At 42.8% G+C, this 19073-nt stretch overlaps 1 protein-coding gene across 1 annotated transcript; it reads right to left on the reverse strand.

The window, feature by feature from the left end:
• Window positions 1–11970: 11970 nt before the first annotated feature.
• On the reverse strand, window positions 11971–18779 carry LOC121318006 (L-lactate dehydrogenase B-A chain-like). The gene is made up of 8 exons (XM_041254162.1): window positions 18609–18779; window positions 16788–16920; window positions 16394–16511; window positions 15645–15818; window positions 14553–14726; window positions 13394–13511; window positions 12977–13100; window positions 11971–12222 (listed from the first exon to the last, which is right to left on the reverse strand). The coding sequence occupies exons 2-8, from the start codon at window positions 16914–16916 to the stop codon at window positions 12055–12057; spliced, it is 1005 nt and encodes a 334-aa protein (XP_041110096.1). The 5' UTR covers window positions 16917–16920; window positions 18609–18779; the 3' UTR covers window positions 11971–12054.
• Window positions 18780–19073: the final 294 nt, after the last annotated feature.

The raw sequence follows: 19073 nt of genomic DNA on the forward strand, positions 1-19073 counted from the left end.
AATTCTTGTAGGCGTCTGTGTTCACAACCATTGACTTGTGCTATTGTTTGCTTGTTTGTCTGTTTTACAACGTTGTGACTCGCGAGAAAAACGATTGCCTGTAGCAAACCAACGGGTAATTGCGCAAACAGCTAGCTGGAGAAACCGCGGTAATCAAAGGAAGAGCTGCTAGTCTACACTACAAGACCCGAAGCTCTGCCACATGACAATGAGCCTCAGCATTATGATGAGCAACCTGTACTTCATTTAGACTGCGGGGGATAACCGATAATCACAATAACACATCAAACCAATCGGCTCGTGTTGTTGCTGTTGCTGCTTTACGTTATTTTGCTTATCGCAATGGCTTTAGCAGATTGTAATGCTTGATTGGATAACATCGATGCTGCAGATAACGTCTGCAAGTATTCACTGATAGTTTCTGACTGCATTGTAACGTACAGATCTATATGGTGCATCGCAAGACCAGATTCAATCACGTGTGTCTTTTTTAATTCAATTCAATTTAATTCACCACGTGTTTGGTACAATATTACTCAAATATGCAGCTATGGCCAAAAGTTTTGCATCGCCCTGTATAATTAATTGCATTTATTCATAAAATCGAATGAAACCAGCTGAATAACTTTACCCTATTATGTCGAATTACATACCGCTTTGCAGTTTTCAATATACTTATTGAAAACTGCAATACTAAAAACTGACAAAAAATGAAAAAGGTGACATTTTGAAATGCAACATGATATACTGTACTGTTATTCTGGCTTCTAGTAGATTTCTGCAATACAGTTGTGTAGTTTCCTTGATTGCACGATGTTAAATAAAATCCAAATTATGTTCATATACAGTAGTTAAAAACAAAATAACCATATCTCAATCCTAATGCAAAACGTTTGGCCCTAGCTGGTTCTGGGAATAGTGATGTGGGACACTTTGTATTATATGTACAGGCTTTTAGATTGATTGATTCATTACAGTTGTCACTGTACAAAAAGCTGGTTTTATTTGCAGTAAAAACAAAACAAAGAAAGGCATGTTTTTGTAGAAAAGTTGAATGTGATTTACAAAAACAACGCTCCAGAGTTGCAGTGGAGGAGGGGCGGGTGCGGAGACCAACACTATTGCTGGGTTTGTCTGAAAAACGAAGAGGGCTGCCACTGAAGTTGTTATTAGAAATCTCACCTAGAAGTAATAAAGGCGCTTGAAGGACTGCGCTGCGCATTTTCAGCACCCATTCAAAGTGGACAGTTCCTCCCCAGGCTGTACGAAATGCTCCCAATAGGCATATTGCTTTTCGTGTATAGTCTAGCCCCAAAAGTGAGGGAGCTTGTCTTTTGAGGTTGAGTATATTTGTTCAATTAGTTTCAGGGGGAAACAAATCGAGGGTCTGTAAGCTTTGTTTGGTAAAGAAGGCAGCACCTCTCTGTGAAGCGCTCCAGCGGGGAGCGGTTAGGGCGCTCATCACCAGCGCTACAGGTCCTTTAAAAGCCGCTCCGCGTGTTATTCACACAATTCGTTTTCTTTCCACAGAAGTAACATGAGCAGTCTGTTGCTGTTACTAGCTGCAGTAGCAGTTTGCCAGTATGGGACTCTCGGGAAAGCTGTGTACGGAGATTTATTACCCGTCGAACACTTCGACATTTCAGGTAAGGTTTGTTTATTATTATTATTATTATTATTATTATTATTATTATTATTATTATTATATTATTATTATTATGATAATAATAATAATAATAATAATAATAATAATAATAATAATAATATAATAATAATAATAATAATAATAATAATAATAATAAATACATAATGTCACATTTTAGATACATGCTAAACTAAAGTGAGTAGTACAATTATTTCACGTGTTTAAAGTGTTTCTCTTCTCATATTTCTTTCGTTCTCGATTTTGTAATGACATTTTTAGAAATCTGATAATAGTTTGTGTGAACTCAAAAAGCTGCCCTGCCAAAATTCAGAAATATCATTATGAAAACCCGATTATGAAACAGATACAGAGATAGGAAACTTTCGGTGGTACAATTGTACACGCAGGGACTGAAGAGGGATATCTCGCTGCTCTCCAATACTGGACCCCCGAGTTACTTACATATACACGCACCCCCATCCAACTCCTACAGTGTGAGATGGATCTTTAAATCTAAATGCCGTCACCATTCAAACATACAGTATTACTCAACTGTTTGAGTAGTTTGGTAAACTGTAACAAGTCTTGACAGTGCTGCAGTATAATGCTATGCTTTGCCATTTTATCATTATTTTCAAATAAACAGTTCACTGTAGTAAAACAATAGCGAAGTGCATGCTTAGTAAAAGCGCGGCATGGTGTAATTAAAAAGATACAGTGTACTAACTCAGTCCTGCATGTGATTGTATGGTAAACTACATGAATACTGTTTGTATGAAACACAAACTGAGATTTGGGGAATCCAACACAAACTGGAGGATACATTTTCAAAGTCTTTAAACACAGATTTTATACTGAAGGAGAAAAACACATCTTCATTTTACAAATCTGGAACCAAAAAATAAGTAATATAATGTGTAATATGTAAAGCACTTTGAAGGTGTGTGTTTCTCATTCTGTAACAGAAAGGATCTCAGGGTCTCTCCTAGTAAACGCTCTGCTGTGTGGGGTGCAGGGGCAGTTGCTCATCTTGGCTGGGGGTCCACAATAAGCCTTTGCCTTGCACTCCCGGGGGTGGGGTGGGGAGGAGAATCGTCTGGACACAGTTCAGCATTTTTTGCTTATATTTGGAGGATTGGCTTGAAAGAGAGAAGAGAATTATCCTATTGATCTTATTATAGTTTCCCATAGTAAAAGTATAGCACAGTGTAATAAAGCATAGTGAATCCATGCTAAAGCACAGGGAAACATTGTAAAGAATTACAAGTTATGGTAAAGTATATGAATAAACATGTATAATTACGGTAAACTATGGTAATGCACAGTACTGTTTAACCATTGGAAAGCAATGTAAGCTGCTAAAATACCGTGGTAAACTTTTATGTGTCAGCAGTGGAGTAGCATTCGACATAGATGTTTCAAATTGAGTAGAAAAAAGGCAGATGACACAGTTGATAAATAACTGATCAGTCATCCAGGAATAAATGACATACTGGAGTGGATGCTTTGAAAATATACCCATGAATATGATCGACTATAAAAACATGGTAGAGCATGGGAAGCGGAGAAATGACTGTGATTTCCAATGTAACCTTGTAGACAAGTGTGTTAGTGCATTGCAGCTCCTCCGTGTGCAGGAGCCAGCCCCGCTCATCTGATACCAGCTCTGCTCGCTCTTCCTCTACAGATCCCCTGAATCCAGCCAGCCGCTCAATGGAACCTGAAAGCAGCCCCCTTGTGAAGATCAGAGGAGTGGAGGCGGAACACTCGGCCGAGCCAGCCAGCCTGTGCTACTTTGTCCAAGAGAGCGAGATTGAGAGTCAGATCTCCTGCAGACTCCGATTCACCAGGAGTAAATTTAACTTCAACCCATTTGGACTCCGTTATGGGAAACGGGACCAGGGCAGCGTGACAATGTCGAGGAGTCCAGTCTCCAGGAGCAGCACACTCCTGCCATACCTGCTGCATCTCAAACAAACCAGACGGGCACAGTGCGTGCAGTATGAGGATTGCTAAAGGGAGGCTGCACAGGTTCCATTGTATTGACATCAAAACGATTGTCCCAACCACGTGTATGATGCTCGTACCTTAGTGTTGTTTAATAATGACAAGATTCAAATCAAATGGAATATTGTCATCATACTATGCCAAACTTAATGTTATATTTGTATTTTTCATTCATTCAATGTGGTCATTTCATGTCAGCTTGTTGTTTTTACTCAGTAAATTACACAAATAAAATTCTCCTTTAATATCGAGTGCATGTGTGTTGACTGCTAGAGGGCTGTAATAAGAGTCAGACTGCTTATCTTTATATAATATCTTTATTTTGATATAGCGCCTTTCATAGTGGACCACCATCACAAAGCGCTTTACAAAAGTAGGCTGTGAACTGTGCATTATATGCAGAGTCACTTACAATAGGACACTGATTTAACATCTCATCCACAGAATGGAGCACAAGTAGGTTAAGTGACTTGCTTAGGGTCACACAGTGAGTCAGTCGCAGAGGTGGGATTTGAACCGGTGACTTTGTGGTTACAAGTCCTGGACTTAAACCACTGGACCACACTGTATACATGTCACACTTACCTTTTACATACATCTTGTGCACAGCTGCCTATCCCTTCACAGCCATGTCACACCCACGATTCTGGAGATCAACCTTGAGATCTAGTTACTCACTGTGCTCTACTCAAACATTGAATTTAGAAAGAACCATGATTTGGGGGAAATAGCTTGCAGGGTTAATGATGGCATGCCAAGAAATTAACATTGAGATTATGTTAAGAAAACAGAGCACGCAAAGTTTAGAGTCACACACACAGTTAGGCAAGACAGGCACTCACTAGTGTGAGTGAGAACAGCTACTTGAATCCTCTCCTGACGACAGACCATCTCCATACCTGAGCTTTCTCCCAGAAGATTAGCTAACCAATCACGATTCCTGTTTGGAGCTAGGTGATGCTTTATTGTGTCCAAATATAATGTTTACGCTATAAGTGTGCAACTTTTGAATAATGGAATCAATTTAAAAAAAAATTACTAAGATGACTAACAAGCTCCAAACATGCCTTACTTAATTGGCTGTTTTTTAAATATATAAAGTGGCCTTTTTGTAGACATCGTGTCCAAAAACACTGATTAGTGTTGCCCTGAACCTGGATCCCAGGTTTATTGGTTTCTTAATGGATACCCATCTGGTACATAAAACTGCAGCACAGGTTCATCGCTGTATGAATTTTATAGTAAAGAGACACTTATAAATGTGTGATAAAACATAGTGAAAGCAAAGGTAAGCACTGTAGCCCAGAGAGCTATGGTAACACATATTAAAAAACATGGCAAACTATGGTCGCTCTTATAAGTAAGTAAGTATAGTTTGTTTTAAGTGTAAATTGAGTTGTTGCCAGTTTTGATGCTGTAAAGTTAACGATATTAGGCAGGGTGTAAAATGAGTTGAATTAATTATTTGCCAAGTCACAGCAGGAGGTGGTTGACTCAATTAGACTAATTTGCAAAACAAGTGCTCTCGACCTCCAGGGCATTATATGGACTGACGCTAACCTAGTGTGCCAGTGCTTTGATTATACATACACGGAGGCTAACCTAGTGTGCCAGCGCTCTGATTATATATGCACTGACGCTAACCTAGTGTGCCAGCGCTCTGATTATATATGCACTGACGCTAACCTAGTGTGCCAGCGCTCAGATTATACATGCACGATGCTAACCTGGTGTGCCAGCGCTCTGATTATATATGCACTGACGCTAACCTAGTGTGCCAGCGCTCAGATTATACATGCACGATGCTAACCTAGTGTGCCAGCGCTCTGATTATATATGCACTGACGCTAACCTAGTGTGCCAGCTCTCAGATTATACATGCACTGACGCTAACCTAGTGTGCCAGCGCTCAGATTATACATGCACTGACGCTAACCTAGTGTGCCAGCTCTCAGATTATACATGCACTGACGCTAACCTAGTGTGCCAGCGCTCAGATTATACATGCACGATGCTAACCTAGTGTGCCAGCGCTCTGATTATATATGCACTGACGCTAACCTAGTGTGCCAGCGCTCTGATTATATATGCACTGACGCTAACCTAGTGTGAAAGCACTCGGATTATATATGCACTGACGCTAACCTAGTGTGCCAGCGCTCAGATTATACATGCACGATGCTAACCTAGTGTGCCAGCGCTCTGATTATATATGCACTGACGCTAACCTAGTGTGCCAGCGCTCAGATTATACATGCACGATGCTAACCTAGTGTGCCAGCGCTCGGATTATACATGCACCGAGGCTAACCTAGTGTGCCAGCGCTCTGATTATATATGCACTGACGCTAACCTAGTGTGCCAGATCTCAGATTATACATGCACTGACGCTAACCTAGTGTGCCAGCGCTCAGATTATATATGCACTGACGCTAACCTAGTGTGCCAGCGCTCAGATTATATATGCACTGATGCTAACCTAGTGTGCCAGCGCTCTGATTATATATGCACTGACGCTAACCTAGTGTGCCAGCGCTCTGATTATATATGCACTGACGCTAACCTAGTGTGCCAGCGCTCAGATTATACATGCACTGATGCTAACCTAGTGTGCCAGCGCTCTGATTATACATGCACTGATGCTAACCTAGTGTGCCAGCGCTCTGATTATATATGCACTGACGCTAACCTAGTGTGCCAGCTCTCAGATTATACACGCACTGACGCTAACCTAGTGTGCCAGCGCTCGGATTATATATGCACTGATGCTAACCTAGTGTGCCAGCGCTCTGATTATATATGCACGATGCTAACCTAGTGTGCCAGCGCTCTGATTATATATGCACTGACGCTAACCTAGTGTGCCAGCGCTCGGATTATATATGCACTGACGCTAACCTAGTGTGCCAGCGCTCAGATTATACATGCACGATGCTAACCTAGTGTGCCAGCACTCTGATTATATATGTACTGACGCTAACCTAGTGTGCCAGCGCTCAGATTATATATGCACTGACGCTAACCTAGTGTGCCAGCGCTCAGATTATACATGCACTGACGCTAACCTAGTGTGCCAGCGCTCTGATTATATATGCACTGACGCTAACCTAGTGTGCCAGCACTCTGATTATATATGCACTGACGCTAACCTAGTGTGCCAGCTCTCAGATTATACATGCACTGACGCTAACCTAGTGTGCCAGCTCTCAGATTATATATGCACTGACGCTAACCTAGTGTGCCAGCGCTCTGATTATATATGCACTGACGCTAACCTAGTGTGCCAGCACTCAGATAATACATGCACGATGCTAACCTAGTGTGCCAGCGCTCTGATTATATATGCACTGACGCTAACCTAGTGTGCCAGCGCTCTGATTATACATGCACTGACGCTAACCTAGTGTGCCAGCGCTCTGATTATATATGCACTGACGCTAACCTAGTGTGCCAGCGCTCTGATTATATATGCACTGACGCTAACCTAGTGTGCCAGCGCTCTGATTATATATGCACTGACGCTAACCTAGTGTGCCAGCGCTCTGATTATATATGCACTGACGCTAACCTAGTGTGCCAGCGCTCGGATTATATATGCACTGACGCTAACCTAGTGTGCCAGCGCTCAGATTATACATGCACGATGCTAACCTAGTGTGCCAGCGCTCGGATTATACATGCACCAAGGCTAACCTAGTGTGCCAGCGCTCTGATTATATATGCACTGACGCTAACCTAGTGTGCCAGATCTCAGATTATACATGCACTGACGCTAACCTAGTGTGCCAGCGCTCAGATTATATATGCACTGACGCTAACCTAGTGTGCCAGCGCTCTGATTATATATGCACTGACGCTAACCTAGTGTGCCAGCACTCGGATTATATATGCACTGACGCTAACCTAGTGTGCCAGCGCTCAGATTATATATGCACTGACGCTAACCTAGTGTGCCAGCGCTCTGATTATATATGCACTGACGCTAACCTAGTGTGCCAGATCTCAGATTATACATGCACTGACGCTAACCTAGTGTGCCAGCGCTCAGATTATACATGCACTGACGCTAACCTAGTGTGCCAGCGCTCAGATTATACATGCACGATGCTAACCTAGTGTGCCAGCGCTCGGATTATACATGCACCAAGGCTAACCTAGTGTGCCAGCGCTCTGATTATATATGCACTGACGCTAACCTAGTGTGCCAGATCTCAGATTATACATGCACTGACGCTAACCTAGTGTGCCAGCGCTCGGATTATATATGCACTGACGCTAACCTAGTGTGCCAGCGCTCTGATTATATATGCACTGACGCTAACCTAGTGTGCCAGCGCTCTGATTATATATGCACTGACGCTAACCTAGTGTGCCAGATCTCTGATTATATATGCACTGACGCTAACCTAGTGTGCCAGCGCTCAGATTATACATGCACTGATGCTAACCTAGTGTGCCAGCGCTCTGATTATATATGCACTGACGCTAACCTAGTGTGCCAGCTCTCTGATTATATATGCACTGACGCTAACCTAGTGTGCCAGCTCTCAGATTATACATGCACTGACGCTAACCTAGTGTGCCAGCGCTCGGATTATATATGCACTGACGCTAACCTAGTGTGCCAGCGCTCTGATTATATATGCACTGACGCTAACCTAGTGTGCCAGCTCTCAGATTATACATGCACTGACGCTAACCTAGTGTGCCAGCGCTCTGATTATATATGCACTGACGCTAACCTAGTGTGCCAGCGCTCTGATTATATATGCACTGACGCTAACCTAGTGTGCCAGCACTCAGATAATACATGCACGATGCTAACCTAGTGTGCCAGCGCTCTGATTATATATGCACTGACGCTAACCTAGTGTGCCAGCGCTCAGATTATACATGCACGATGCTAACCTAGTGTGCCAGCGCTCTGATTATATATGCACTGACGCTAACCTAGTGTGCCAGCGCTCTGATTATATATGCACTGACGCTAACCTAGTGTGCCAGCGCTCTGATTATATATGCACTGACGCTAACCTAGTGTGCCAGCGCTCTGATTATATATGCACTGACGCTAACCTAGTGTGCCAGCTCTCGGATTATATATGCACTGACGCTAACCTAGTGTGCCAGCGCTCAGATTATACATGCACGATGCTAACCTAGTGTGCCAGCGCTCGGATTATACATGCACCGAGGCTAACCTAGTGTGCCAGCGCTCTGATTATATATGCACTGACGCTAACCTAGTGTGCCAGATCTCAGATTATACATGCACTGACGCTAACCTAGTGTGCCAGCGCTCGGATTATATATGCACTGACGCTAACCTAGTGTGCCAGCGCTCTGATTATATATGCACTGACGCTAACCTAGTGTGCCAGCACTCGGATTATATATGCACTGACGCTAACCTAGTGTGCCAGCGCTCGGATTATATATGCACTGACGCTAACCTAGTGTGCCAGCGCTCTGATTATATATGCACTGACGCTAACCTAGTGTGCCAGCGCTCGGATTATATATGCACTGACGCTAACCTAGTGTGCCAGCGCTCAGATTATATATGCACTGACGCTAACCTAGTGTGCCAGCGCTCAGATTATACATGCACTGATGCTAACCTAGTGTGCCAGCGCTCGGATTATACATGCACCGACGCTAACCTAGTGTGCCAGCGCTCTGATTATATATGCACTGACGCTAACCTAGTGTGCCAGATCTCAGATTATACATGCACTGACGCTAACCTAGTGTGCCAGCGCTCGGATTATATATGCACTGATGCTAACCTAGTGTGCCAGCGCTCTGATTATATATGCACGATGCTAACCTAGTGTGCCAGCGCTCTGATTATATATGCACTGACGCTAACCTAGTGTGCCAGCACTCGGATTATATATGCACTGACGCTAACCTAGTGTGCCAGCACTCAGATTATATATGCACTGATGCTAACCTAGTGTGCCAGCGCTCTGATTATATATGCACTGACGCTAACCTAGTGTGCCAGCGCTCTGATTATATATGCACTGACGCTAACCTAGTGTGCCAGCGCTCTGATTATATATGCACTGACGCTAACCTAGTGTGCCAGCGCTCAGATTATATATGCACTGACGCTAACCTAGTGTGCCAGCGCTCTGATTATATATGCACTGACGCTAACCTAGTGTGCCAGCGCTCTGATTATATATGCACTGACGCTAACCTAGTGTGCCAGCGCTCGGATTATATATGCACTGACGCTAACCTAGTGTGCCAGCGCTCAGATTATACATGCACTGACGCTAACCTAGTGTGCCAGCGCTCTGATTATATATGCACTGACGCTAACCTAGTGTGCCAGCGCTCAGATTATATATGCACTGACGCTAACCTAGTGTGCCAGCGCTCAGATTATACATGCACTGACGCTAACCTAGTGTGCCAGCGCTCAGATTATACATGCACTGACGCTAACCTAGTGTGCCAGCGCTCAGATTATACATGCACTGACGCTAACCTAGTGTGCCAGCGCTCTGATTATACATGCACTGACGCTAACCTAGTGTGCCAGATCTCAGATTATACATGCACTGACGCTAACCTAGTGTGCCAGCGCTCTGATTATATATGCACTGACGCTAACCTAGTGTGCCAGCGCTCTGATTATATATGCACTGACGCTAACCTAGTGTGCCAGCGCTCTGATTATATATGCACTGACACTAACCTAGTGTGCCAGCTCTCAGATTATATATGCACTGACGCTAACCTAGTGTGCCAGCGCTCAGATTATACATGCACGATGCTAACCTAGTGTGCCAGCGCTCTGATTATATATGCACTGACGCTAACCTAGTGTGCCAGCGCTCTGATTATATATGCAGACACTAACCTAGTGTGCCAGCTCTCAGATTATATATGCACTGACGCTAACCTAGTGTGCCAGCGCTCAGATTATATATGCACGACGCTAACCTAGTGTGCCAGCGCTCTGATTATATATGCACTGACGCTAACCTAGTGTGCCAGCGCTCGGATTATATATGCACTGACGCTAACCTAGTGTGCCAGCACTCAGATTATATATGCAGACATTAACCTAGTGTGCCGGCGCTCAGATTATATATGCAGACGCTAACCTAGTGTGCCAGCGCTCTGATTATATATGCAGACGCTAACCTAGTGTGCCAGCGCTCAGATTATATATGCAGACGCTAACCTAGTGTGCCAGCGCTCTGATTATATATACAGACACTAACCTAGTGTGCCAGCTCTCAGATTATATATGCAGACACTAACCTAGTGTGCCGGCACGCAGTGTCAACTCACCAAAGCACCAAAGAACCTGTAGCCTAAACTGTGATAGTCTCAACAAGGACTGGTTTATAAAAAGCCAACGTAGGCTCTGTGGTCCAGTGGTTAAAGATACAGGCTTATGACCAGCAGGTACCTAGCTCAGCCACTGACTCACTGTGTGACCTCAGGCAAGTCACTTAACCTCCTTCTGCTCCATCTTTCAGGTGAGATGTTCTTGTAGTTCACACGCCCGTTTTGTATCTTGTACAGCGCTTTGTGATAGTGGTCAACTATGACAGGCAATATATAAAGATTATTATTAATGTGAAGGCTCCAGCTCCACACTAGGTTTGCACAGTTTTCCTTTCTTTTTCTAATTTATGCTCTTGCTCCTCGTGTACCTGTCTGTTTTTATCTCCCTCTTGGCACCACCCTCTCCTACAGCCATTTCTACTGCCTCTCTTCAACTGCTCCCTACCATGACTGAGTTTAATATCCCTGCAATCCTCTCCTCTCATTCCCTTCCTCTGGCTTCTCCCTACCACTGCAAATTTAACTCCCTGTCTCTCTACCTTTCATCTCTTTATTTTCTCATTTGAACTCCCTCTTGCTACTGATTTACTACATTTTATAAACGCTATTAAATTGGTAATGTGATATTTTATAACAACCATAAGTCACCCTGGATAAGGGCATCAGCTAAGAAATAAATAATGTTTAACTACGGTAAACACACAGGGATAAAATGGGGGGGGGGTACTGCAAAATGAGTGCAAAAAATCCCATGGTAAGCATCTACAAGGGTTGAAAAGGCTCAACGAAATGCACAGCGCACTGCCAGCTCTGTCCAGGACACACCAGTACAGATCCTTGCTGGAATGTACAGCTGGGTTCCATGTCATGATGTTTGGCATTAATATCAGCATATGGTCTGGTTAGTGCAGTACGTCACATCAGAATATACTGTACACCAGTTACATTATTCTAAAACACCTTTAGCTGAGCAGGTTCTTTCACATTTCCAACACAATGACAAACACACTTTTATTATTTATTTGTTGTTGGCAATAAACAGCATGCTGTGTAGTGCTGTAATGTGGTGTCAGGAGGCCCGTTTCTGGTTACAGGTCCTTCAGATCCTTCTGGATCCCCCAGAGGGTGTCAGCGCTCTTCTTCAGTTTGGCCACCTCCTCTGCATTCAGAGTCATGTTGATCACGCTGCTCACCCCGCTGTTGTTGAGCACGCAAGGCAGGCTCAGATACACGTCTTCATTAATACCATACATGCCCTGCAGCAGAACACATCCAGTTCGTAAACCACATGCCTGTTTTTCAAAGCATTTAATCCAGTCTTCTCAAGAACTCCCTGCTTAGACTGCACTTGTAGATCTCGATCTACCCCTCTTACCATGCACTGGTCTTGCCGGAGTGAAGCACTATGTTCTGGACCCTCACCTAATGCACTGTCCTTGCAGTGCTATTGTCATTGTAGATCAAACTTGTTGTAATCATAACTTATTGCATTCTAGTTCATATTGTATTGTAGTCATACTATTGCACTAACTGCAAACTATACTGCATTTAAATATTAAGCTTGTATTGTAACCCTGTAAGTCTCAATGGATAAAAGACACCTGCAAAAAACATAATAAAGTAATCTAGATATAACAGTAGGTCAATAAACAGGGTGAGAATACTAAGGCCAACGCTCGCTTTCAACTCTCCCAGTAGGAGCAAAGCTGCTGATCCAATCGGGTGACCCTACTACACAGTTACAGGCACACACTTAAGCAAATCTGTGAAATGGAAATCGCTCACAGTAATTTGTCTTCAGTTTGACAATGCGAAATACAGCTGGCTCATAGGTCAAGGAGTTATTATGCAATAGAATTAACCTGCAATCATTAACCTGCAAGGAGAACATTAACTGAAGTGTATAATAAGAAGCCATGACCTGGCACACTAATGAGATGAATGTTAGTAGCAAGGAACCCATTTATACAAACCCCTCCCAATGACTGCAAGAAGAGGTCTTGTTCTCACCTTGACCATGGTGGAGACGGGGTGAATCCGGCTCAGGTTCTTCGTCAGGGACTCTGTGAGGTCAGCGACACTCATGCCGATGGCCCAGTTTGTGTATCCCTTCAGCTTGATCACTTCATATGCACTGAAACAAAGCGTAACATCCAAAATTTATAGAAGATTTCCCCCACCTACTACGCTTTCTATCAACTACAGTTATCCCCCATAGACACAGCACTCAATGGAGATCTTGATCCTCACATGGAGTAAGTGAGTGGATTGCTGGGTCAATGCTCTGCTGTACCAGAGAGCCACCTACGGACAGGTGTATCTGGAACACCAATAACAAGCTGTGTAGCTGCATGGCCCTGCCCTCATCTTTCCCAAATTTATTATTTTTCCTCATAAATTTTAACTAGCTGAGTGCACCGAGCATACCTATCCACCACCATCTTGTGGGTTTCCTTCCAGCCTTCCTTGTCCTGGTCTGTGCCAATGTCAGGGTTCAGAGTCTGGAGGTTCACCCCAGCCACATTGGCACCACTCCAAACTGGAACTGCAGGAAGAGAAGGGCAGGACGCATTGAGGAGCCAGGAACAGCTGCACAGTGTGCTTCTTTACCAGGATACACAGTGTAAAACCAATCATCTAATACAGCTTAGTCCTCTCTGCTCCATCATACCGACAGTACAACAGGGAACAGAAAAGGGGCAGTCGACCCGCGAGTTGAGTCAGAGACTGTAAAGTTCGTGGTTGCAATCAATTGCAATATAAAAACCATGGAAAAAACATAACCAAGGTGGCCAAGAAGTTTCAAAACAGTGTTCACATAGAGAACCAGACATTTAAAAAAACTTTACTTTCAAATTCAAGATGAGTAAAAAGATCTTGACTCCCCATTTATTATTATTTTTAATTCAAGATGCACAAAATCAGTCCCTTCACTAGGTAAAAGTGAATGAGAACTGTGCCAATAGTTTACATTTTTAAACTATGTTAAAAGCACAAACGTGTTTAATAATTGCTCTATGGATCTTACTGTGTCCTTTAACTGGTTACTGTGCCTGCTGGGTTTTATCCTGTAATCTCTCAGTTGCAAGGAAGGTGGCAAGTGTGTAGACGTGTCTCAGATGTATAACCCACAATACTCTGTATGGTCTGAATTATTGGACTGCTAAACTCAATGTGCTCTGTGCTTGTACCTACAGTCAGTGTCTAGACTCTCTGTACTGCCTTCTGGCTGGAGGGACATCAAAACAGTCTGTACATGGTTACAATCTGAACTGGATGTAGCTGACTGTTCTAGAAGGAGATTTGCCAAACTGGCCCCAGGTTTATACAACTGACTCCAAATAACGTATGAAATCAAACCACCACTGGAGGATTCAAAATTGAGTACACTTTATCTTGGGTCCTGATGCCTGTCCTGTGATACTTTTTACATGCATCTTATCGGAATAGGTCTGTATTGTTTGCATCGTGATCCAAAACCAAAAGAACAGGAGCTCTTTGTAGTTTATCACATGGTTCTTGAATGAATGTTTGTTAGAGTTGGTATGAATACATACTCTCCATAACTTATTCTAGCTGTGCCTACCACTGGAATCTCCGTGCTCTCCCAAGATCCACCCATGGAAGCTGGTTGGATGGACGGACAGTTTTTCAGCCATGAGGTAGCGGAAACGGGCAGAGTCGAGGTTGCAACCACTTCCGATCACACGGTGCTTTGGGAGCCCGCTCAACTTCCAGGTGACGTAGGTCATGATATCCACTGAGAACAGTAAGAAAGCATTGAATCTCTTGAAATACCAGAGGAATATTTATCAGAGCAGGTAAAAATTTGCATTTTACCCAAAGCAAAGCATTACTGTAAAAAATAAATAAAAATAGAAGTTCACTGTACAAATAGTTTGGCTAAAAAACAGCCATACTGATGACAGCGAGAGAATGAACTGCAACATCAAGCAAGGTAATTTTTATGAAAACGACAAATCTGACTAAACAGCATCTTAACTGGGGAATTATAAAAGATTGCACCCTTTTAGACGTTTACCACAGTATCTACAGTGTTCCCATGGTTACACTACGCATTCACCATAGTTTACCCTGTTTGCTTGGTTTATTAATACAATTTACCATACCTCAATACTAAGAGCACATTAAACATGTTCATTTTGACCATATTTGCTTCTAAAGCAGTGTTGTGGAGGCCAGTGAACTCACAAACCGTCTGCTGGAGAGCACCAATTGAAACCTTTAGCAGGGCTTCGGTCGCACTGGAACAGCTAATTCAGTGTTGTGAAAGGGACTTTGCCAATATGTATATTGTTCATTTACAAATGGCTTAATTATTTATAACAGGGTGTTCTGGCATGTAAGCTAGTGGATAATCATAAGGTACCTTGGGCTATATTTTCAAAGTGTTTACTCCAGTCTAACTCCTATTTATAAATGGAGAAACAAACACCTGTTAAAAGTGTAGAACCAAACTGGGTAACAGAATACACAGTCTCCCAAGCATTAATTAAACAGACTGTCTCCCAAGCCGTTTGTTTCTCATTTGGTAACATTAAATATGAATTCTTCTGTTAAACAGGAGTTCATGAAACGCTTTGAAAACACGACCCTGTGTGTTTTAATGTGGGTCTCAACAGCACACCATGATGGGATGAAGTGTCTTGCTCTCTACCTGGATTTGACACCACCACCAGAATGCAGTTGGGGCTGTGCTTGACAATCTGGGGAATGATGTGCTTGAAGATGTTGACATTCCTCTGCACCAGGTTCAAGCGGCTCTCACCCTCCTGCTGACGAACCCCAGCCGTGACAATGACAATACGAGAGCCTGCTGTGACTGCGTAACCTGAGAACCAAGAGACAATGCAGTACACTCAATTACAATACGAGAACAATTACACACACAACAAATACTGAGAAGAGGAAGGCTACTACAAATAGCTTAATGCAAGTCTGTTTGCAATAATTCAGAATAGTCTTATTTCTACAATATTGAGAATATGTTCTGTATCCATGACAACTATGTTTTTGATTTGTAACCAAATTCCTGTACTAGAAGAATTAAGTTTGTGATTTCACAATCTGGCCTGCTAAAATAACATAAATACACAAGTTAATGTAGCGTTCACTTCAATTCACACTATTTAGCAACTGCTTTTGTGGTGCTGATATCGTAGCCAATATAGTCCGCATGTACCAGATTGATAGAGCCCAACACCCTTGATAAACTAAAGGGACTTTTTCAGATCAAGTCTGATATTTATGGACTCGTTATTTACCGTTGATAAAAGTCATCAATAGTCCAGAACCGGGATTATTAAACTGGATTTTGTTCCAAACAGACTTTAAAAAACATTCTTTGAAGAACTCCAGAGTTCAAACTTTGTGAACAGAGCCCGATGTTTCATACATGAAGTTCACCTGTATCTGCTACGATTGTGGGGGTTTTGAGGAAGAGACTCCCATGCTGAAGATCCATCATTTCTCCCTTGAGTCTGTCCTCAACCACATCAACCAGGGCCAACTCATCGGGAAGTTCCTAACGGAAATGGAAAATTAACAGCTGACCAACTATAACCCTCCCACCTACTGAAATTAATATCCAGACAGCATATAAACAAGCATAGTAAACAAAAAAGGCAGTCAACTCCAGATTTTGTATTTTTTTTTAATATATTTTAAGCATTTATATGCTAATGTGATTGCTGATCAATCATAGTGCCAAACACCAAGGTACACAAAGATAGTGTTCATTTCAAGCTCAACCATATCAGTTGGTTTATAAGCCTAGAGGAGCCATTGAAGCTGCTCTTACCCGTAAGAGAATGCTAATTGCACAGGCCATGCCGACTTGGCCGACGCCTACGACCGTGACCTTGTTCCTCGGACCCTCAGATGCTCCTCCGGCGATCGGGGTGATCAGCTTTTCCTGCACGGTAGCCATGATCCTAGAACAAGACCAGGCAGACAGGACGTTTCATTCAGAACTACTTTAGCATCATGAAACAGTAATTAGCTTGTAGAGTTTATCTTGCAGTATTAACAGAAAATGCATTGCACTATTTAATGTCAAATACTATATACTGCTGTACTAGCACATGTATGGATTGGAGGATTTCTCCATGTGAAAATCTAATTATAAAGGTAACATGCAGGTTTCTATCTCCCAGGGACACCTGCTGGTGTTTTATTCAGCCGTTTCTTACTTTAGCACCCCTTCACCGATCAGACTAGTATTACGTTTTGCAGTTTGCTTTACTACAGCAAATGTACCGCATTTGCAGATCATGTTTTTTGCAATGAATTGCCAGGCTTATCTGCAATTTACCTCATTTGTCTTTACTTCACAATTGTTTTACTGTGCTTTACTGCACCAATGTTTTCTTAACATGGCATATTGCAAAGCAAAGTTATGGTGCAACATTGGCGGTGCGCAATTTTTTTTGCTTTAATGAGATTACATTAACAGGGTCACTACAAAAGAAAGTAGTAAAAAGCACTGGGATTTCATGCTGCCTAAAAATAGTCCAGATCTTGAATATTTGCCAACATTTTCCACAAGTGGTACACACTTAGAGCAAGGTCAAACACAGTTAGCACTGGCACAAGCAATTCATAGGTGTCAGTGTAATGCAAACTGGCAGTTTCCAAGATAAACCACAACTTCATTCCTGGATTAAAGTGGCCAATGTGCTGTGACTCAGCATGGCGATATGCCAATAGCCCCAGACTGCTTGGGGGAGTTCATACAGTGTAAACTGCTCTTGGCAATAATTTACCCCAGTTAAAGACAGGCTCCGAATTAAGAGGACAGTCTAAAAGGATAATCTTGTTAATTGCTGGGATGAGACCCCAGTGCCACACTGCACTGCAAGTACAGCGCCATCCTTTAAGGACGTCAAGGTCCAATGAGCCTGTTACCGTAATGCACTAGACAGAACAGATCTTGGGTCAGAACATGGTTACAGTATGCTAAGCACTATATTGAATATCCTCAATTCCTCTTTAACATTACAAATATTAAGTCCTTTCATCCTTGACTCTCTGGAAGGCCAGACTGCATTGTGCTATTAGATTAAACAATGCTAGGCTCTGGGGGTTTCACTTGAATGCTTTTGCGTTTTTTCCAAACCCAAGATCACTTTCTTGGGCCCCAGGACCCTCGCCAAGAGGAGAGTACGATTCAGAGAGCATGCCAAAGCGACTAGAGAGGGAATACTGCATTAAATTAACACAAAGAGTTAGAACAGCATTACCCTTAGTAACAAATAGCAGAATACAAGGCCACGTACAAGGGAAAGCGTCGTTTCACGTCTGATCCAAAAAAAAAAAAAAATCTCTTGCGCTTTCATAAAACGATACTGTGGAATCAAATTCCCCGGAATTTAAAAAAGCATCAAATGACCAAAACAAAAAGAGCCGGTTTATACAACAACTTAATCTATTAACCTACGAGTCTCCGGTGATTAGTTAGGTGAGCAAACTATTGCTATACTGCCTGTGCGCATCTGTGCTGACAGGGTGCTTTTCTTCATTGCATTACAACTATATACCGCAGCGTTAAGGAATTGCAATAGTGTTCTTCTGAATATATTTATAGCGATATAGGACAAACCCAAAATTCAGTGATACATACGTTCGGTTTGCAGAGACAGAGCGAGCTTGTTCTCCTGGATTCCTAAGATAGAAGATCCAGCAGGCGATGCAATTGCAGTACCCAGCTAAAGTTAGAAATGGAGCTCTTGGGGGCGGGGTGAGAATGTTAAACAGCTTTATGTCGAGTCCCTGTAACTCTGCACACAGTTTTCACGTATGGGCTCTTGAGGGAATGCGGAGTATGTTGACAGAGGGCTGGTTCCGCCTACTTATGGAGGAGCTTTGGTACAGATCCAAGTTAGTCCTTCATCTGGAAGGCTCTCTGGGGCCCAAAGCTGGCTAGAGGACACAATAACGGACGTACAGGGCGTGTAGGGCATTTAATACCCGATTTCCTCTGATCTTTCGGCAAAACGTGCTGTACTGCAAAATGTGCTGCTGAAATGTTAATAGGAAACTGCAAGATACATTACCAACTATTTCCAATGACTTGGAATTTACTGCA

Source organism: Polyodon spathula, chromosome 7 (assembly GCF_017654505.1).
Source record: "Polyodon spathula isolate WHYD16114869_AA chromosome 7, ASM1765450v1, whole genome shotgun sequence".
Classification (NCBI taxonomy): Eukaryota; Metazoa; Chordata; class Actinopteri; order Acipenseriformes; family Polyodontidae; genus Polyodon; species Polyodon spathula.